Here is an 18,111-nt window from a genome sequence, read left to right on the forward strand (position 1 = left end):
ATTTTTATATATAGATATATATATATAGATCATGTAAAACAATTGAAAAGTACAAACAAATAAAGTAAATAATGGATTTAATTTTTAAATGGCCGAAGAAATGCGAAAACATACCTTGATGCAAAACAAATTTTTCCGTTTTGGTATATCCAAAAAGTTGTATTGACCTTAATTATTCACATTGTAGAACCGATGAAATACGCGTATATTACAAAAAGAATACTGCGACCGACGGAACATCACTCACACTTTACCACTGAGTATGTACAATCCGCGTAGTACGAACGCCACACATCAATCGCGCACAATCGATGAAGCATTTAGAAACCCAAGAATAATAATGAAAATGTCCGTGCAAATCACCTGACGACAAAAATGAGACTAACGTGGTACACAAGCCAACCGCGTGGCGATCGCACATGAATTGCACGAGATAAGAAAAACAAGTTTGTTTGTATACACTGACACTTTCAGTGTGGTAGTGCAGAACATGAATAGAATTGGAACTATTAATTACGATTAAATTTTAAATCGGAAACCTGATAGATAATTAATAATTTTTTATAACATTAACTGTTTAGACCCTATTTACAATTTTAGAGAAAAATGTATTATCAAAGAAAAGTCAATAAAGCACAAAGCCGAATTTTATCTTAAATCACAATTGGCGACCAGCCCGAAAAAGGCCGCCAGAGGATCAAGAACGCAGCCGACGGCACGCGACATTCTTAATCTTTTTAATTCGTACATCAAACGAAAACGAAACAATGTATCGAATTCGTAATGCTAATCAACGGTGGGTATTGAAACAAAAACAACAATTAGCAAAAAACGTACTGAGCTGGTGAACGACAGGAGCGGAAAGGAGAGCAGTGTTAACTAAAGAAAACAACTAGCGCAAAAACAACTACGCCATCTAGTTGTAGGGTGTCAAACTAATAAAACTTGAATAACAAATTACAGATTTCCAAATTCTCAACAACAACGTATCAGCAGGTCACCACTAGAAGTCTATACTAATACTAAATTAAATTAAAAATACATTCAAACAAATTATACAAAGTAGCAAGCATACCTAAACCTGTTAAATTAAAGGTTGTTTTGTTTTGCAATAAACAATTTACTAATTATGCCGATTTAACTAACAGAGTATGTAATAAAAGTGCCAAAGTTTGAAGACAACTTTGGGGCTGTTCCTGTTTGATTTCTGAGGTGTATCTTGAATAACAACTCTTCTTTTATAACAATATAAAAAAATTACCCCAAGAATTATTAGTAAGCCTTTCCGTTTTTAAATAAAGTAAATTTTAAAATCCAATTAAACGTTAAATGCTGCTTGCAATAGAAAATAAAAAGATAAATAAATTAAATGCGACATCAACATTGTACAGCAACGATTGAGCCAAGAATATATTGATCGCAAGACTGCATTCAATGCTAGCGCCAACAAGTATCGGCGACACACACCAATTATTTAGCAAGCGCATGGTTTACTAGCGCTATCTAGTTTTGGCTGCACAAACTAATGCAACATAACAGGAAATTTCATTGCGCTACCCATATTTAAAGTTGAAACCTTTTCGTGGTTGAAACAATTAATTATTTGGATTCTATCAATTACCGTATCATAAGAATGGCATTTTGGAGATTTTCCAGAAATTATTTAAAATAAAACAAATAATTCTAATATATACAACCGGATACAAACAGGGTTCCCACACGAGGTTGCTTCTATTTTCTAAACCCTTAAAACGTATTAAAATCAGTGCAGCAAAACACAAAGAAAAATTAATACAGAAATTCAATACTTACAATCTGATACAAATACGGCTACTCTACGTCGTTGAGTGTAGATGCTATACACATAAAATATGCAATAGTTAGTGCCTCAAAACATAAAAATGTAAATATTGGAAATATTAAATTTAATATTATATAAAATAATATAATATTAATTCCAGGCACCCATTTTTTAAAGAACACTATACTGGATTTACTTTGCATTAAAGTGTTAAAGGACAGATTGATTATTTACTTACATGTGGTGCCTAAATCAGCCATTGGAATTTAAAAAAATAACGCATGTCAACTATTAATTGAGTAATTAATGAATTATATTATAATAAATTATTTTATCAAAGAAAACATTATAGCAAATGCGACGTTTTTAAACCAACGTGTTTTTGAGTAACTAATTTTCAGCAAGCAAACCTGACTATACAAATACCTTGATTAATTAACAAACTAACTAACATCATTTATAAAACTCAAGAGAATCTCCTATGTATACAAATATATAAATATACAAAACATTGTTAACAAAAAATAAAGAATTTTTAGATTACGCAACTTTGTCGCCTCTTATCCTTTTTTTATTTACCAAACTAACGGTAATGTCGGCGACCGGCACTGATTCCAGGCGCAACAAATCAAATTACAAAGCATCACACTTTCCTTCGGGTCCATTAACGCTTAAGCATAAACGGTGCCCAGTTTCGGTAACAGGGCTTAAGTAGAAAGAAATTACGGTGGTGTAAACTCGAGGTGTGATGTGATCTTGTTTGGCAAACGACAGCAACATATCATTTGATTTCCACCCAAACATACAGTAAAAAAGTGGGCAGCAATGTATGTGAACATTTTTTTATGCTTGCATTATATGAAGATCAGTGAGAAGAAGACCCGAACCCTGATGACGTTCGAATTGTGGTTTAAAAAAATACTGGCGCGACGTAGAAACCTCGACCTGACTAATACATGCTTATAAAAATTTAGAATTTGAAAAATATCCGATAATGACTTTCAAAGGGGAAGCAAACAACGTTCTAACGTTCCACTTTGATAGATATTTCCTCTTATAACTCAATTCATGCAATGATGCAACAAGATATCGTTTAAATAAAAGAAACAGAATCATTCACAACTGTACAGTACACAGTACCGTTAATCATCAAACTATACAAAAAATACGTTATTTTAAGGGAAGGTAGAAGTCAAGAGCAAGGTCTTAAGAATTGTGGATGATATTTAGGTGACTGTTTGACACGAAATCAATATAATTTAACATATTCGACAATTCAATGCAGTCGCCCAGGAGTAACTCGAGGCATGCGGTCGCGTGCAGTCATCTTTGGTACTTAGATGAAAAACCAAAGAAAACGCCTCTAGGAAAATATGGAACAATCGAAGCATAACGCAGTACTTATATTGGCTTTTACGGCGAAGTACCCACAACGTAAGTACTTACTACATTCTTTGACAAGTGCGGTGACGGAGATCGCGCGTGTGCCAGACACAATTGACAAAAGAACGAGAATTATATGCGGCGCAATGCGTCCCGTGTTATAATCGTCTTCTTCGGTTTTTAGGCTTTTAATTTAGTGTGGGAGCATGTTGACCGCAGCAACGCCACTGTAATGCTGTTAGATTCTACTAGTGACACGAATATGCCGACCTATATAACGGTCTTCGTGTTGGACACGTGTTGGGCTTATATTTAATGAATAGAATTAAAGACACCCCAAATTCTATGCGTTAGATATTTGTGTTGAATCATTACGTAATTTGTAAGAGTATTTTTCCATAAAATATGAAATACCGTAAAAAAATATGTGTTATAATTAACTGTTTATAAATAACTAAACAATTAAAGAAGACGAATCAAAAATTATTATGAATATTTTAAATCAGTAAGCAAATGAGTCGTAATTTTTTTTGCATTCTTTTGAGTTGAATTTTTTAAGAAAAATTTTACCTCCCTCCATATCAAGTGGCACGCGCTCGTCGTACAGGTAAGCATTGTGTAAATTTGTAAGGGAACACGGAACCGAAGCAGAAGAGTAAAAAAGAACAGAAAAAAGAGCAACCCACAGTGGTAGGGATAACGTGCAAGGGTGCATGATGCGCCTTATAAGAACAACAGGTATTGCTGCCCTGACATTCGCTCATCGAGCATCCACACGCAACAGTCATCCGCTCGTCTTCATACTTTTGCTCGTGAATAATTTCGGTAGTGCCGTATCGACACACATTTGCAATTTTATCACCGGCTAATCAATCAACAACATAATGGAATCAATTGACTACGACTGCATGTTCCTACTGGATGCACCAACGTCCTATCACCATGGTCACCATCACGACGGTAGTCTATCGCTATCACCAAACTCGTGGGAGTCCTGCTCAACCACCAGCAGCTATGAAAGTTACGAACGCCTCGACGCCGACGAAACGCATGCGCCACCGTCGCTCATCGGCCGCAAAACAAGAACCACCCCCGTTGTGATGCGCAAGCGTCGGCTTGCCGCCAACGCACGTGAACGCCGCCGCATGCAGAACCTCAACCAGGCGTTCGACCGCCTCCGCACGTACCTCCCGCAACTGGGGCAGGACCGTCAACTCTCCAAGTACGAAACGCTGCAAATGGCACAAACCTACATCTCGGCGCTGTACGACTTATTGGATCAACCTAACGATGCGTAATTGTAATTGTAATCGTTTGTAATTTATTGCCAAAGTGCCGACATCGTGAGACGGACTGTACTAATGAATGTACTACTAGTTGTAATTGCGCTGAGAGAAACGTAAGGAAGCAGAACTAAGTCAATCGTCCTAAGTAAATAAGTAAGTATAGTTAGAGTAACGCTTGAGAAATGTATCATAATTGTTTGACGGATTACGTTGTTGATTAGTTTTAAGTCGTTACGGAGTTTGTACATTATCAACATGATTACCGTGCCAGTATTATTATTAATAGGGATTCATTGATGATAAGACATCAATACAACAATGAAAAAGTATTATGTATGCTGTGAATTAGTTTTTGTACTCTTAGAAATAAGTTTTATCTTAGTAATAAATAAGTTTATTATCTTAAATCAAATTTTATTATTGTGCTACCCAAGAATTCCCAGGAATATTAATTTTTCAGATTAATATTTTACGTATAAAACAGTAAATCATTCCATCTTAAATTAAAGTCGTAAAATCAAGCGGGTTTAAATGCAGGTAATTTGTCATGTGAGCTTATGTAACAACCATAAATTGTTTCATCGATATAGATCATAATATTTGGCAATATTAATCAAAGCAAAGCGGAGCATATCAACTTTTCATACCAGCATGTAAGTGCAAAAAACTAACAGATTTGCTAAAATTTATTTACTTCAAAGGTTGTTGTACTATATTTTCGTTAAAGCAAAAAATAATAAAATGATATTTAATATGAGATATAAATTTCTAGGTGAGTTTAAATGATTACATAAACATTGTCGTTAATTAATTGAATGCTGCGTGCTAATCTTCTAAACTTTGACATTAACACCAAAAGTGAAAAAAATCTAGAGCACATTGTGCAAATTGACCGTTAAAACGATAAAAAATTACAAAACATTACAACACATTAACTGGCATTCCGAATGTCTTCTACTTTCATAATTATCAACGCGTAATATGTAAAGCAACACAACATATCAAAATCAATTTATAAGTATATTATTACAAAATTTAAATTTCCATTTGATGATGTCAATGATGTGCACATTTAATCTATCATAAATCATCATGTATCTTGTTGAATTAATTAAACACCTGCGATTAAATAACCATTTTTACGCGTGTATAAAATGTGTATGAAATTGAGATTTGCGTCCACCTTTCCTGCATTTAAACTAAGATTTACCGATGAAAGTCAATGTCAAGCCTTTCTTGCATAAAACACTAAGTTAAAATACTCGTAATATATTAGAGATCGTAGTAGAGTCAGACAATGCACGAATTTGTAAGATGTAGGTGAATGTCAATATATTACAATCCGTGTCGGTGTAGTAGGACGCCGCCAACGATTAGAAGTTACTGAGCATGAAACGACATGCAACTCTCGATTTCTACTTATAAACATTAATACGAGTATGTAGCTGAAGAAAAACATATCAGCGTGATTAAGTCTGTTAAGCCTAGGCGCCATTCGAGTATTTGATTTTAATGTTAGGTCGGTGATATTAAGTAAATGAACCAGTTGGTACACATTTGCATTCTCTTATATAATCTGCCATAAACTAATAATATTAATATTCAGTTTGTTTTGCATACACAGTGTGTTTAAAAATTGTATTTGTTCGGCCAAGCGTAACGTAGAAAACGAAAGTGTTATCTCCAACTACAATAATTAATTATCGTATGATTAATGCATTTTCAATCAGTATTAATGTGATAATTTTTCAGATTCGGTTTGACATGATAGAATTTTGCATTTAAATTGGGTAGCATGTGGACATAAACAGAAGTTTCGTTACCTTAATTAATACGTACGCAAACCTGGCGTTGATTTAGGTCTGCGCCGATTTTGCAAACGATTGGCACACACCGGCCAATCGACGAATTATTAAAAAAATTGCATTAATTTTAAAATTAAAATCAACTTTTGGCAAGTTAAAATTTTTGAAAAGAAGTGTATGTAAAATCATATTATTACTACCCACTCAACACAGCAGGTACATTGCGCAGTTTTTAATAATTTACTGAATAATATTTGTAATTTAACGCATTTTAGTTTAGTAAACGATCAATGACAAATTGTTACACAGTAAAATATTTCAAAGCAAACAGATTTTATTACGTTTCATTCTTGTAATTTTCTTGTTATTTTCTATAATAGAGTATATTGAAACATGTGCAACAAAATATATTAATAAATTGGTTCGAATGTAGCGATTGTCCGGTGGTCGCCGTTCTTTTCTAGTTCGAAGGTTGCAGTTTCAATCTCTTGCACTCTTGCGCGCTCTAATTAATTAACAATAAAATTTGTTCGGTATTCTAGCATTGCTTAATGATAGCTTGCTGTTCATTCATGTTCGAATCAAATATTAATTGTTCTAGGAACCTGACTACTCTAAAACACCTGTAGCAAGTTAGTCATGCTAAGAATGTCAAATTAATTTATTTCATGGGCAAACAATTCCATGTAATAAATAAATCACTTCATTTGTAAACGCATGGATTTTTCGAGTTCTCGTGTTCGATTAACTACAGTCGAAGAATCTAGTGCAAAATAACTAAAAACCCGGCGGTGTGCTCGGTGCTCACCTCGTGTGGATTGCAGCGTGAGTTATTTCGTTGACGAAATGAAAGTGTATCACCAGTGCCACCGGTGGCTACCGGCTGGCCGGCGTGGTGGGCACGCGTTGCACAATTTCGCGTATACGAAACGCAACGCACACACAAGTCTTTGGTCATATGCACGAGAATTACCTATTTGCGCTTTGGCTATTACTTATAACCTAGTCATAATAGCAAAAGCAAAAAACTATCTCTTTTGCACCTACAGCATTTGGAACTGCGCGGGTCTTTGTCTGGCTCAATCGGTTTGATCGTAGCGTATGGACCGGAATAAGCTATGTGGTCATTGGAGTCGTGAAGGCCTCAACACGGGCGTGAAGAGACAAGAACCTATGCGGCGAATACACGAATCCGTGTTATAACATAGTTATGCGTTGCTATTGCACGGATTTGAGGAAACTCTATATAAGAACCCGCGACTTCAGCACGGGCAAATCACTTCGCGGTTGGGATTCGCGTCGTTTGTATCCTCTTCGAAAAATTTATCAAAATGTGGATTAAATTCTGGGTTCGTAAAATTTGGAATATACTAACAACACTTACAACATGTGCTCCAAACGTGAATTACATAACATAGGATACTAAACAACCAATAATAAATTGTTGTGTGGATAGTGTAATTGTGATAATTTTATTTTACAGTCTGCTTGTTTGTTGGTAACTCTGGTCAACGCCGAGTACCTCTACGATTCAAACCCCTATGCTCACTTTGGAGGATATGCATCATCATATGATAACTATGTAAGAATCAAAATCTAATCTAAATTATTCCCAAACAAAGAACGTTTAACCCTTTCTTGTTTAGAAACCAACAAACTACAAATTCGAATATGGAGTGTCCGACCCCCACACTGGTGACCACAAGTCCCAATGGGAAGTGAAAGAAAACGGAGTAGTTCGTGGAGCTTACAGTCTCCTAGAACCCGATGGCACAACCCGTCTTGTAGAATACTACGCTGATGACACTGGTTTCCATGCTGATGTGAAGAAACTTGGAACTGCCATTCATGCTGCCCCCGAATATGGACAATTACACAGTCTTTCCGAAACCCACATTGCCAACAGTCTTGCTTACAACGGTTACGGCCATGGAGGTGTCTCCCACAACTACGGTGCTCCCATCGCTGCTGCCGTTAAAGTGGCAGCTGCCCCTATCCCGGTGCATCATGCCCCAATCGCCCAAGTGCAACATATCGCCCCTGTCCCACAAGTGATTGCCCCCCAAATCCATCACTTGGGATCTCCTCATGACTTCGGCTATGGACAAGAAATCTCGCACATCTACTCTTCTGCCCCGGAAGCTCACTATCATGACCATCATGATCATCACGAGAAAGTGTACGCTGCTCCAGTGCCAGTGCTTCAACACCCAGCCCCGTTCAAGATCCACGCTGAACCTCATTACGAACAAGCACCAATTATCAAGGAATACACTCCTGCTATCGCCCACTATGCTGAACCTCAAATTGTAAAGCAAGTTGTGCAACCAGTGGTCAAATATGCCCAGGCTGCCCCAGCCCCAGAATACTACGCCAACTACGCTCCGGAACCTGCGTACGTAAAATACGCTGCCGCACCAGCACCCATTGTTGCCAAATACCCCGAACCAGTTTACGCCCATGCTCAGGAATATATCCAACCTCAAATCTATGCTGCTCCTGCCCCAGCTCCCGCACCAGTTGCGAAAGTTGCCGTCGCTGGAAAAGTTCAAGCTGTAAATCCCTTCGCACGCTTCTTTGCACCTTTTGCAAAGTACTTCGCCGCTCCAGCTCCAACTGTCAAAACCGTAGTGGCGCCAGCCAAAGTAGTGCCAACTCAAGCCGTGTACGCTGAAGCTCCAGTGAAGTACGTCGACTATGACGCCTACCAGGGATACAAACCGGAAGTAGTCATCTCGTCGCCGCATAATTACGGCCCCAACCCCGGCTACTCCTATAGCCACGACTACTAAACTGTTAATCAGTTGCACACTTCACACCCTTTTCGCCACTGACATTCCAAACACCTTAAAAAGGGTTTGCAACAACCCTTACGGTATAATACATAAAGTGAAATTAAGACATCAAACGCAGCGTCAAATCCAAAAAAGGGTTTAATTAAGCACAAACGGACAAAGCAATCAAAGGCTATCAAAGCTCATGGATATCACCATCCATGTTATTATCTAAACATTCTTAGATCTTCTATTTTTTCATCTACATAATTACTATTCTACCCTTAATTCCTAAAACCCGTTCTATTTGGTTAGTTTAGTTGTCTACGGCTGAAACCATTAAGTGTGTACAATGTTATAGCTATATTTATTTTTGTTTGGCCGAAAATGAAACGACGATCGACGATAAACGAATATATTTTTATATACGCCTAGGTATATGTGTAATAAAACAAAAAGATATATATTACGAAATAAAGTTAATTTAACCCGAAAACGTTTTCCATTTTTATTTGAATTTCTAGTTCTCTAGGTTGTGATTTGAGATGCAACCCTCTATAATCGTCCAGTATTAGTCCATCTAGAGCAAACAACTTCATCGCATGCCTTATAAAATTATCATAAACGATGCGTTGAATCGCAAGAACAAACAACCGAGCAAAGTGCTTTTTAAAGACGGGCGATAAACATTAAATCGAGAGTGGCTCGCCGAGGCGGCTCGAAAGCCACGCATAAATGGCAATCTTTATGTTTTATTAACGGGTTTATTATTAGCAGTGCGGTTGGTCTTGAATTTCGTGGACACTAGACATTTTTCTCACGAGTTAATCATGTTCATCATGTCGGAAGAAAAGCAACTGTTGCAATACAATACAAAAAATCAATGCAAATTAATTTCATTTCATTAGTTTGAATGATTTATGATTTACGTAATATTAAAACAATCAAACTGGAAAAGTTACAACTTCATTCATGAGCTACTACATTATTTAATGCGTTTCCTCTTTGAAGAACTCATCAATCAACACAAATGAACCTCCGAGTTAATTGTGACGTGTTTCCATCTTACAACTTTTTTGTTTTTATTTTCTACTATAAACACCGTTAGAATTTGCGGAACTGCGTGTTGCCACCCACTGTGACTGTGGCTACTTTAATTCCACCCTTAATTACCACAACATAATTCACGTCCACATGCCAAAAATTATAATATAAAACGCGCCGCAGCATAAAATTTAATCAACATACATAAATTGTTTCGAAACGCCGACGAAATTCCACACGGAATTTTGGTGAAGGTCAAGATTGGCTACGTTCAAGCCTTAAGGGTTAAAACAAACGGAGAGAATGCCCTAAAGCAATGAGAACCTTGCTCTAGAATCCAGATTGCTACACAAACGAAGCAGGTATTTTTAATTCAATATAAAATTATGTAAGAAAGTTTGATTAAAAAAATCGTAAAACAAAAGTTTCGGCTCGTGCGCCAAAAAGACAAACTGTTTAAGGGTTGCTGATGATTAATTACATATGGCGGAAAATAATTAAGACATTTGTGTTTGTAAAATCATTAAAACTTTAAAACAAAACAATTAATCTTCCTAGATTGTTCGTGTTTTTTACAGATGATAAAAACTTGATTGCAATCTTAATTTTGAACGTTTTTAGTAAGGGGTAAAAGTTGAGAAGGTAAATATCATTAGTAATAGTTAGGTTTTATCATAGACGTGTGTGGGCCGTTAAATTTTTGTCTTTTGTCAATGAAACAAGAAAAGGGATGCGCGAAAAATTGTTAATGCACATTAATGTGCTATATCTATTATTCCACGCTATTATTCCCACCCTTTCAGCACGTTTTAAATTCGTTTTTCTTTCATCCGAGTGCGATTATTGCGGTACCAGTGCGATTTGTGGTGTTGACGACCACCGCGGCGTATTAACGCGTCGGGGGCGCAGAGTTATCGCCGGGTTAATGTGAGGGATGCTTGCGGTGAACAATGGGGTGCCGAAACTGACGTTGTTGCAGTGTGAACGATTCATTCATTCGTTCCGTGGCCTAATATCGGCGCTAATTAACATAAATTAAAAATTATACGCTGCCTTGCGTTTAGTGCTGAGCATAACGGAGCGAAAACGAAAGTTAAGTTTACGAGGTGTGATGTTGCAATGAATGAATTTGCATTGATTGCATTTGCATCACATTACAAAAGGCAAACTATTTTTAAATCGGGTGCAAATTTAAGTATAAATTGGATTGATTTTTTTGTTAAACATTTTTATGACTAAATACTTGGAATTGTGATTTTTATTTTTTATTTGCGATGTGAGCAATGTTCACACAATAATCGTTCAAGTGATTGACTGGGCAGCTATGAAGGATATCATATTAAAATTTTTCAACCTCCATTCTCCAAAGGAATTAATTGTAACGTAAATTTTACGGCGCGTCGAATAAAACTCGGTATTTACGTAAATTGTAAAATATAAACTATAAACGTAAGACGTCGGCAAGTCATACGATGTGAATTCAACAACGAGTGTATTATTATGACTAAATAGAAATTGCATGCGTCGAATGTCGTAAGAAGCAAGAAATTCCACAGAAAACCGAAAGGTCGTCGCTTAAGTTAGCAAAAACAACGCTTTCCGATATATCAACATCCGTTTTTCAATGTGTTACCAATCTATCAAGCGGCTAATTCTATGAATTCGCGTATTAAACAAGCAAAACATTTTGTAATATTACTGCAACCACGCAAACAATTCTCGTGGAAATTTAGTAATAATAAAATGACCGAAAATATAAAATAAAACAATCGCATGTGTTCGCATGAGTCTAATAATAATCGCCGAGCTTTTTAGACATTTGTTTGCTTTGGAGAATGTTCGTAGTCATTTGTACTTGTTAGTAGAACAAATGACACGTATTAATGTCATTGTATTTCCAGCAAGACTTTAATTTCAAGTCGAAATTTCTCACATTTCTCGGATTCGTTTTTCCTTATAGCACCCAAGGCAACTGCACTAAGTAAATTTGGCCGCTGTAAAGTAAAACAAAAGCAATCGAGAACACGTTTCGGCAATTTAAATTTCTGCAAATTGTACTAGGAGCTTAGTCGGGAATGCGCAAAATGCATACGCGTGGCATCTTCCAGCCGCAAAAAATGCACGCGTACAAGTTTCGCGTCACCTCGGGGGCGAAAGACGCGTGCAATTCGCACTGCAGTCACACATAAAAAAGAACCAGCACCAAAAAACAAAAGAGTAAAACGTCTAATTACGACGTCAAATTATTCACCACGCGCACACACTTTTTTCATTACGGATAAACACAAGCGAATAACTGTTAATAAACAATTGTTGTACATAATTCGGTTGCAGTTGGGATTGGCAAAAGCTGGCCAAATAAGTGCTAAACATGCATAAATTCTCCACGCGTAATGTGCCATTGTGTGTCGTCTTCTTTTTGTTTCTGACGCATGAAAATAATGCGTCCGTAAATATTTTAAGGCTCCGTCGTTATCCACGGTCATTTATAAAAATTATTTTTTAATTTCAGTTCAAAAACCGCCGGCATCCGGTAATTGCTCACCCCTGCGGATAGTAAAATCACGCCGGCCGTTCGTGCGAGCTGAGAAATTCATTAGTGTCACTCGAAATTTTTGGTACCAACAAGACCTGCGTGCATCTCGTGTGCAGGCAGAAGGACACTCTTCATATTTATTTAATTGAATACCGTGCCGTAGCCCGTTATAATAACCGTAATGAATAGGTGCTTTAAATCAATCAAAAACCCAAACGAAACCAGTTCTACCGACTGGCCTACGACTACTGCGCGCACTTACAATACAAGTGTAGTCTATGATGTAACTATTAACTGGTTGGGAGAATCTTACGTTAACTGTGTTGTCCTAGGACGTCAAACTTTAACTGTAATTGTAGTGGAAGTGCATTAAAAACTATGAATGAAAAGGCTTGAAACTCTTGAAACACTACAATTTTAATTTTACTAATGTTGTTTGTTTTTGGGTCTTAAAATGTACAATTTTAGACTTTCTCAATGATAAACCATATTATTAGTTGACTAATCACATTTTAAATTAGTTTAAATAACCATGTGTGTTGCCATATTAAAAGAATAGTAAAAATTGCAAAAGTGTCAATCAATTTAGGTCAAAAAATCGAATGTGGTCGAAACGATTAGACTTTTAAGCAATGTTAACACTTGCGGTTTGAATATTTTTAACGTGTCACGGTTATTAGGCGCTTTATTCTCCGCACAAACGCGAGTGTAAGTACGTAAAGCCATAAAAAGTAACATGATCTTGATTCCCAAAGCGGTTTTACGCTAAATTGCCTCACAAAACAGTTGATACTGAATTTCATCGCATCACAAAAAAGTCTACAACGTTCACACAGTTACTTTCATCCTCAATGAGACAAAATGACATTCAACCCTTTATTTACTTTTATAGCTTATAAACGAAAGAAATTCGGGTGTTTAACACTGACCTAGGCTATGCTTATGCTTAAAAATCGTAGATTGTCATCTTTATGACCAGTTGATGGAAGCAAATGTGTACGCTGTGTTGCGGTCTTGGACTACTGTATCAGATTTTTCAATTTTGGGATGAATTTAGTGTGATCGCGCGATATGGGTCGGTGCTGGTTGAAACTAAAAGACCCTCCGCAGCGAATCTGACGAATTGATCAAGCATCGATGTGACATGAAAATTTCACTCGGCTGCGCTTTGATGATGATGAAACATACCTTCACGTAGAATAAAAACACTCATACAATTGTTTGGAATAGTGCACAAAAAAATCCACATAATATATAACAATATGTACGTATTCAATTGTTTTGCAATCATACAGAACAAGGAGTTATTACGATATTACTGTTATTAGTCGTTGGACAAATTGAGGTTTTTGCTTCGTTCCGAGTTTTTGTCCTATTTTGACCAAAATTGGTGGAATTTCATAGCAAACAAGCAACCAAATTCGATGACAAAGCAAATTGAATGCGTTCGAGTGTTTTCCAATGTTACTCAATGTTTCTAACAGCAATTAATCACCGAAAACAAACAAAACATCGAAACAGAAGCAAAAAATGTGGCAGTTGATAATTTAACCACAATTTTTGAGCGTATAATTTTCGCTGCTTTATTAAATGCCGATTTTATTGGTAGGTAGACATCGATGTTTCCAAGAAACCAATTCGATCAATTTGTACCTCCTATTTTCGCAGTTTATGAATGACCAAATCACCACTTTCAAAATCGGGAAGGTTTAACAAGGTAAATGCACAAAACTCACCTAAATCTACTTGATTATTTGATAAAACTTCCAAGAAGCATCTTTTCAATCGTCTTTCACAAATGATTAAAAAATTCAGAAGCTACGTGATCCAATTTTGACTTTTTTCAAACATCAAGATTTTATCACTGACACTAGAATTTCTAAACATTTTCACAGCTTTTTTACCTAAATATACCGGTATCCTTTTGTATTGAACTAATTTTGATCGTAAATCCAGATAGTATTAATTCTGATTGAGTTTGTTTGCCCACCCATCCCAAAAATTTAAGTAATCTTTCACTCACCTCAACACTTTGGTACACTGTCAGCCAGTTGGTAATGGTGTAACCAGAAGAAAACGAGAACCTTGGTCCTAATTGGATTATGCATTCGCATATGTAATGCGTGTCATTATCGCATTGTGATGCAAAACGCAGCCAATGTGCACTTGTAAGCAGCTAGAAGCAACGAAAAAAAATTGCATTTTAAAACCAGCATTTTGCACACAGTGATACGAGTTTAATGACTTCATCCAAACTCAAAACGCATAATTTTGCCACCCGCAAATGAACAAATTTACAATAAAATTAATGATTGATTTTCTCCATGGGAAGCTGAACGTATTATTATAATAGAATTAAAGGATGAAAACGATTAGAAAACAACAATCGATTTTCTCCGCGATTGATTGTAACCTCGCGTTATTTTTATTCATTCCGATGAATGGAGGATGTTAAAACCCGTTACGAAAAGTCAAAGAATGTAAAGAAATAAAAAATAAAGCGAATGTAAACTATGAAAGGGGAGCAGGTAGAACGTGCTACAACATATGTGATCAAGCTCATCAGTGGGTGCTCATCGTGTTCGACATATGTCCAGGGTTGATTTTCAAGTCAACCCTTTAATAAATAATCCCGATAAAAAATAAAAACATGAAAAACATTTCATTTTCTACTAAAAACTACGATTTTACGAGTATTGAATCAAATTAGGTTATGTGCGAAAATTCTAGGTTATGTTTCCTTAGATTAAGCAATGTGTCAAACAGCGAGACAGATTAACTCGAGCGGAACACTTTCGTTCTCCGAGGCGCGCAATCGCCCGCAGATAATTATGAATAATTATTAATTAGCTAAATGCAAGGTTTGCTCTCGTGCAATGCTCAAACATAGTTGCTTGCACAATATTGTGAACGTCGCATACAAATTGCCCACCGCAATTAAACCAGCAATTATTAATCCACGTTGTCTTTGGCAATTCTAGTTTTATTTCTAATACAACTGTTGCGCTGTTAAAGGAAACCTATGACGAATAATCAAAGGTGAAAATTTTTCGTCGATGAGTAATAGAACAATCTTTTGTCATTAACTTCGATAACCTCGAGCACACAATTGCGTGTAAATCTAAAACAAATCAACGCGTACAAACGACAAAATATAGAATCGACGACCTTTGCCGTAATTTATTTCTTGTTAATTTTCGAACACAAATAAGAAATGGATACTACTCGCAGCGAGTGGTAATTCTTTTTGTATTTCTACAAGGCAACACCCACAAATTGACAATTATTTATTTATTTCACGTTTATGTTACTTGTGTAATTTGTTTGTAATAGGTTTGACATGTATGGGCGTTTTCGTATTGTTGTTCGTTTTTTAGCGACCTTGCTGCACATGCTATTTGGCAACATGAGGCGTTCTTTCGACTAGAAAATTACGCATTTGCAAAAAAGAGTGAAATTCAATATAAATATGAATTCAATTACGTTTATCACACTCGGGATGATGTATGTCATTCGGTATGTAGGTAAGTGTAAAAAGGTACATGGAAAAATGGCCGACACTTGAGGGCTTTCCGACGGGTGCGCCACCGGGCGTCAAGCAAGAGGTTGATTTTCTTCCGCCCTTGTGCTCCTTGGTGTGCTTCTGACGCGGGGCAGCATCCCGACGGCGCACGGCGTCTGCTCTACATATGGAGCGCTATCAACAGATGGTCGACTCGTTGGCGATGGCTCGTTCCCGATTGCCTTTTTTCATGCTCGGACAAAGGGGTGTGGAACTGGGTCTCGAGCACAAATAATACGCACCTAGTAGGAGGCTGAACTGCGCATAAATGTTCAATAAATCCTTGAAATTTGCTATTTAAGCATTTTTTTGGTAAAGAATAGGGTTGCAAAATTGACTTAGCAAAGGTTAACATTTTAGAGGGTGTGGAGAAGTACTCTTGACCTCACACACCGTCCGTTTTCTTCATAAACTACTTAAGTCAACTCGGGATGAGTTTGTTAAGTCGATTAAGTTCTCATTCCTTCATTTTTTAATCATTTCCCAACAATTGACAAAAGGGACATTGAGAGATCAATTAAGAAACGCTGAAGAGTTTTTGACGCTGTTTTGCAGCGTCATGCAACCGCGACTGAGTATTAATAAAGTCGTTTAGAAGCATTTAATTTTGTATTATTCCAAGTTTTGGGACGCGGTGAAGTGGCATTCATCGATGTGATGTGTGAAAATCAAAACCATTGGTGGTCGATGCTTAAAAACAACTTCAAATTTCAGCATTTGCCAAACTTCTTGTCACTTGACAAGGAAATCCTTCCCAGAAAACACTAAATTGGTTAAGACTTTGATGAATTAGAGCAAAATTTTTGAAATTGCAAAATAATATTTATGTCACGCCTTGATGCAAAACTTTGTTTCCAATATTGCACGAAAACCTACGCAAACAAGGGTTGTGTATAAAGTATATTGAAATATTGATGGTCACACCCCAAGTGTCAGTTACTACCTGGCAAATTTCGACACACCTAAAAGGGTCACAATTAAATTTATGTCAAAAAACTCAAAAATTTACTTTTTGCTGACATATTGCTTATTGGAGTAAAAGTTCCAAGTAAAATACATAATTGTATAATTTCTGAGAAATTAATATTTTGAGCACGTGCTCAATTTCTTTCATTTAAATAATTTTGCCGACTCGGGTAATATCTTTCTTTTCGAGGAAAGTATGATAATTTTTAGCGGTTAAACGTGAGTGCTTTGCGGCGTGCCACAAGCTAAAAAGTGTAGACCACCTCTGAGTTTATATTAAAAAATTGTAGGGGTTGCCGAGAACCCTACAAAAACTCAATAATAAACTTTCCTGCTTCTATGCTTCTATGTCTAATGAAAAAAGAAATAAAGTGTTCACGAGCGTAAATTTTGCCGGCCTTGATTGTGAAAGAAAAAGTCAGTAGGTGGATATTACAGCTAATTATTTCTAACTTATTTGTCGGACGGCCAAGGCGTTGATTAAAAATTATTGATCAATTTTATTTCAATCCGTTGATTCGTGCAGACAGACCTGCTTTGTTTGCTCACCGGATTGTTTTGTTCTTGATCTGGATAGCGAGCATCCTGTCTCGCGTTTGAATACGTTTTGGACGTGACTTATAAGAGGATGCAATTAAGTTTTCATTCCAGTTGGGTGGCGCATTTGGTTCACACGAGAAAAGACACTTCGCATAAATGCACGACTAGATTTTCAACCCGGCTATATGAAACGATATGACACCGGACAGGAAATATTATTAATATGAACGCGTATCCTTCACCTTACCGCCTTTTATAAATTTATAGCGATTTTGCTGTGGTGTATGGAAGCAGGAAGTTGTGAAGTCTTACAAAATCGATACGAAAATGAAAAATTTAGCAAAATTAAAGTGCACTTCCTTGTAGTTCCTAGTTTATGGCCATTAAGAAGTAAGGTTTCCATGCTATAGTTTC

At 36.6% G+C, this 18,111-nt stretch overlaps 1 protein-coding gene and 1 long non-coding RNA gene across 2 annotated transcripts; one reads left to right on the forward strand and one right to left on the reverse strand.

Annotated features, from left to right (window-relative positions):
* Positions 1–989: 989 nt before the first annotated feature.
* On the reverse strand, positions 990–14,775 carry LOC135790407 (uncharacterized). Its single transcript, XR_010547755.1, has 3 exons — positions 14,653–14,775; positions 1,813–1,856; positions 990–1,745 (listed from the first exon to the last, which is right to left on the reverse strand). It is a non-coding gene; the product is annotated as an uncharacterized lncRNA (long non-coding RNA).
* Positions 7,514–9,545, forward strand: LOC135791008 (cuticle protein-like). Its single transcript, XM_065301320.1, has 3 exons — positions 7,514–7,624; positions 7,759–7,857; positions 7,922–9,545. Exons 1-3 carry the CDS (start codon positions 7,607–7,609, stop codon positions 9,065–9,067), a joined length of 1,263 nt encoding a protein of 420 aa, XP_065157392.1. The 5' UTR covers positions 7,514–7,606; the 3' UTR covers positions 9,068–9,545.
* Positions 14,776–18,111: the final 3,336 nt, after the last annotated feature.

This window comes from Atheta coriaria, unplaced genomic scaffold, assembly GCF_025399875.1.
Source record: "Atheta coriaria isolate IRGN ID8LTWV9N9 unplaced genomic scaffold, Caltech_Dcor_3.1 hic_scaffold_4_pilon, whole genome shotgun sequence".
Taxonomy (NCBI): Eukaryota; Metazoa; Arthropoda; class Insecta; order Coleoptera; family Staphylinidae; genus Dalotia; species Dalotia coriaria.

Coding starts and splice junctions, on each gene's coding strand:
- LOC135791008 (XM_065301320.1), top strand. Junction 7,858..7,921: donor CATCATCATATGATAACTAT/GTAAGAATCAAA, acceptor TTTCTTGTTTAG/AAACCAACAAACTACAAATT.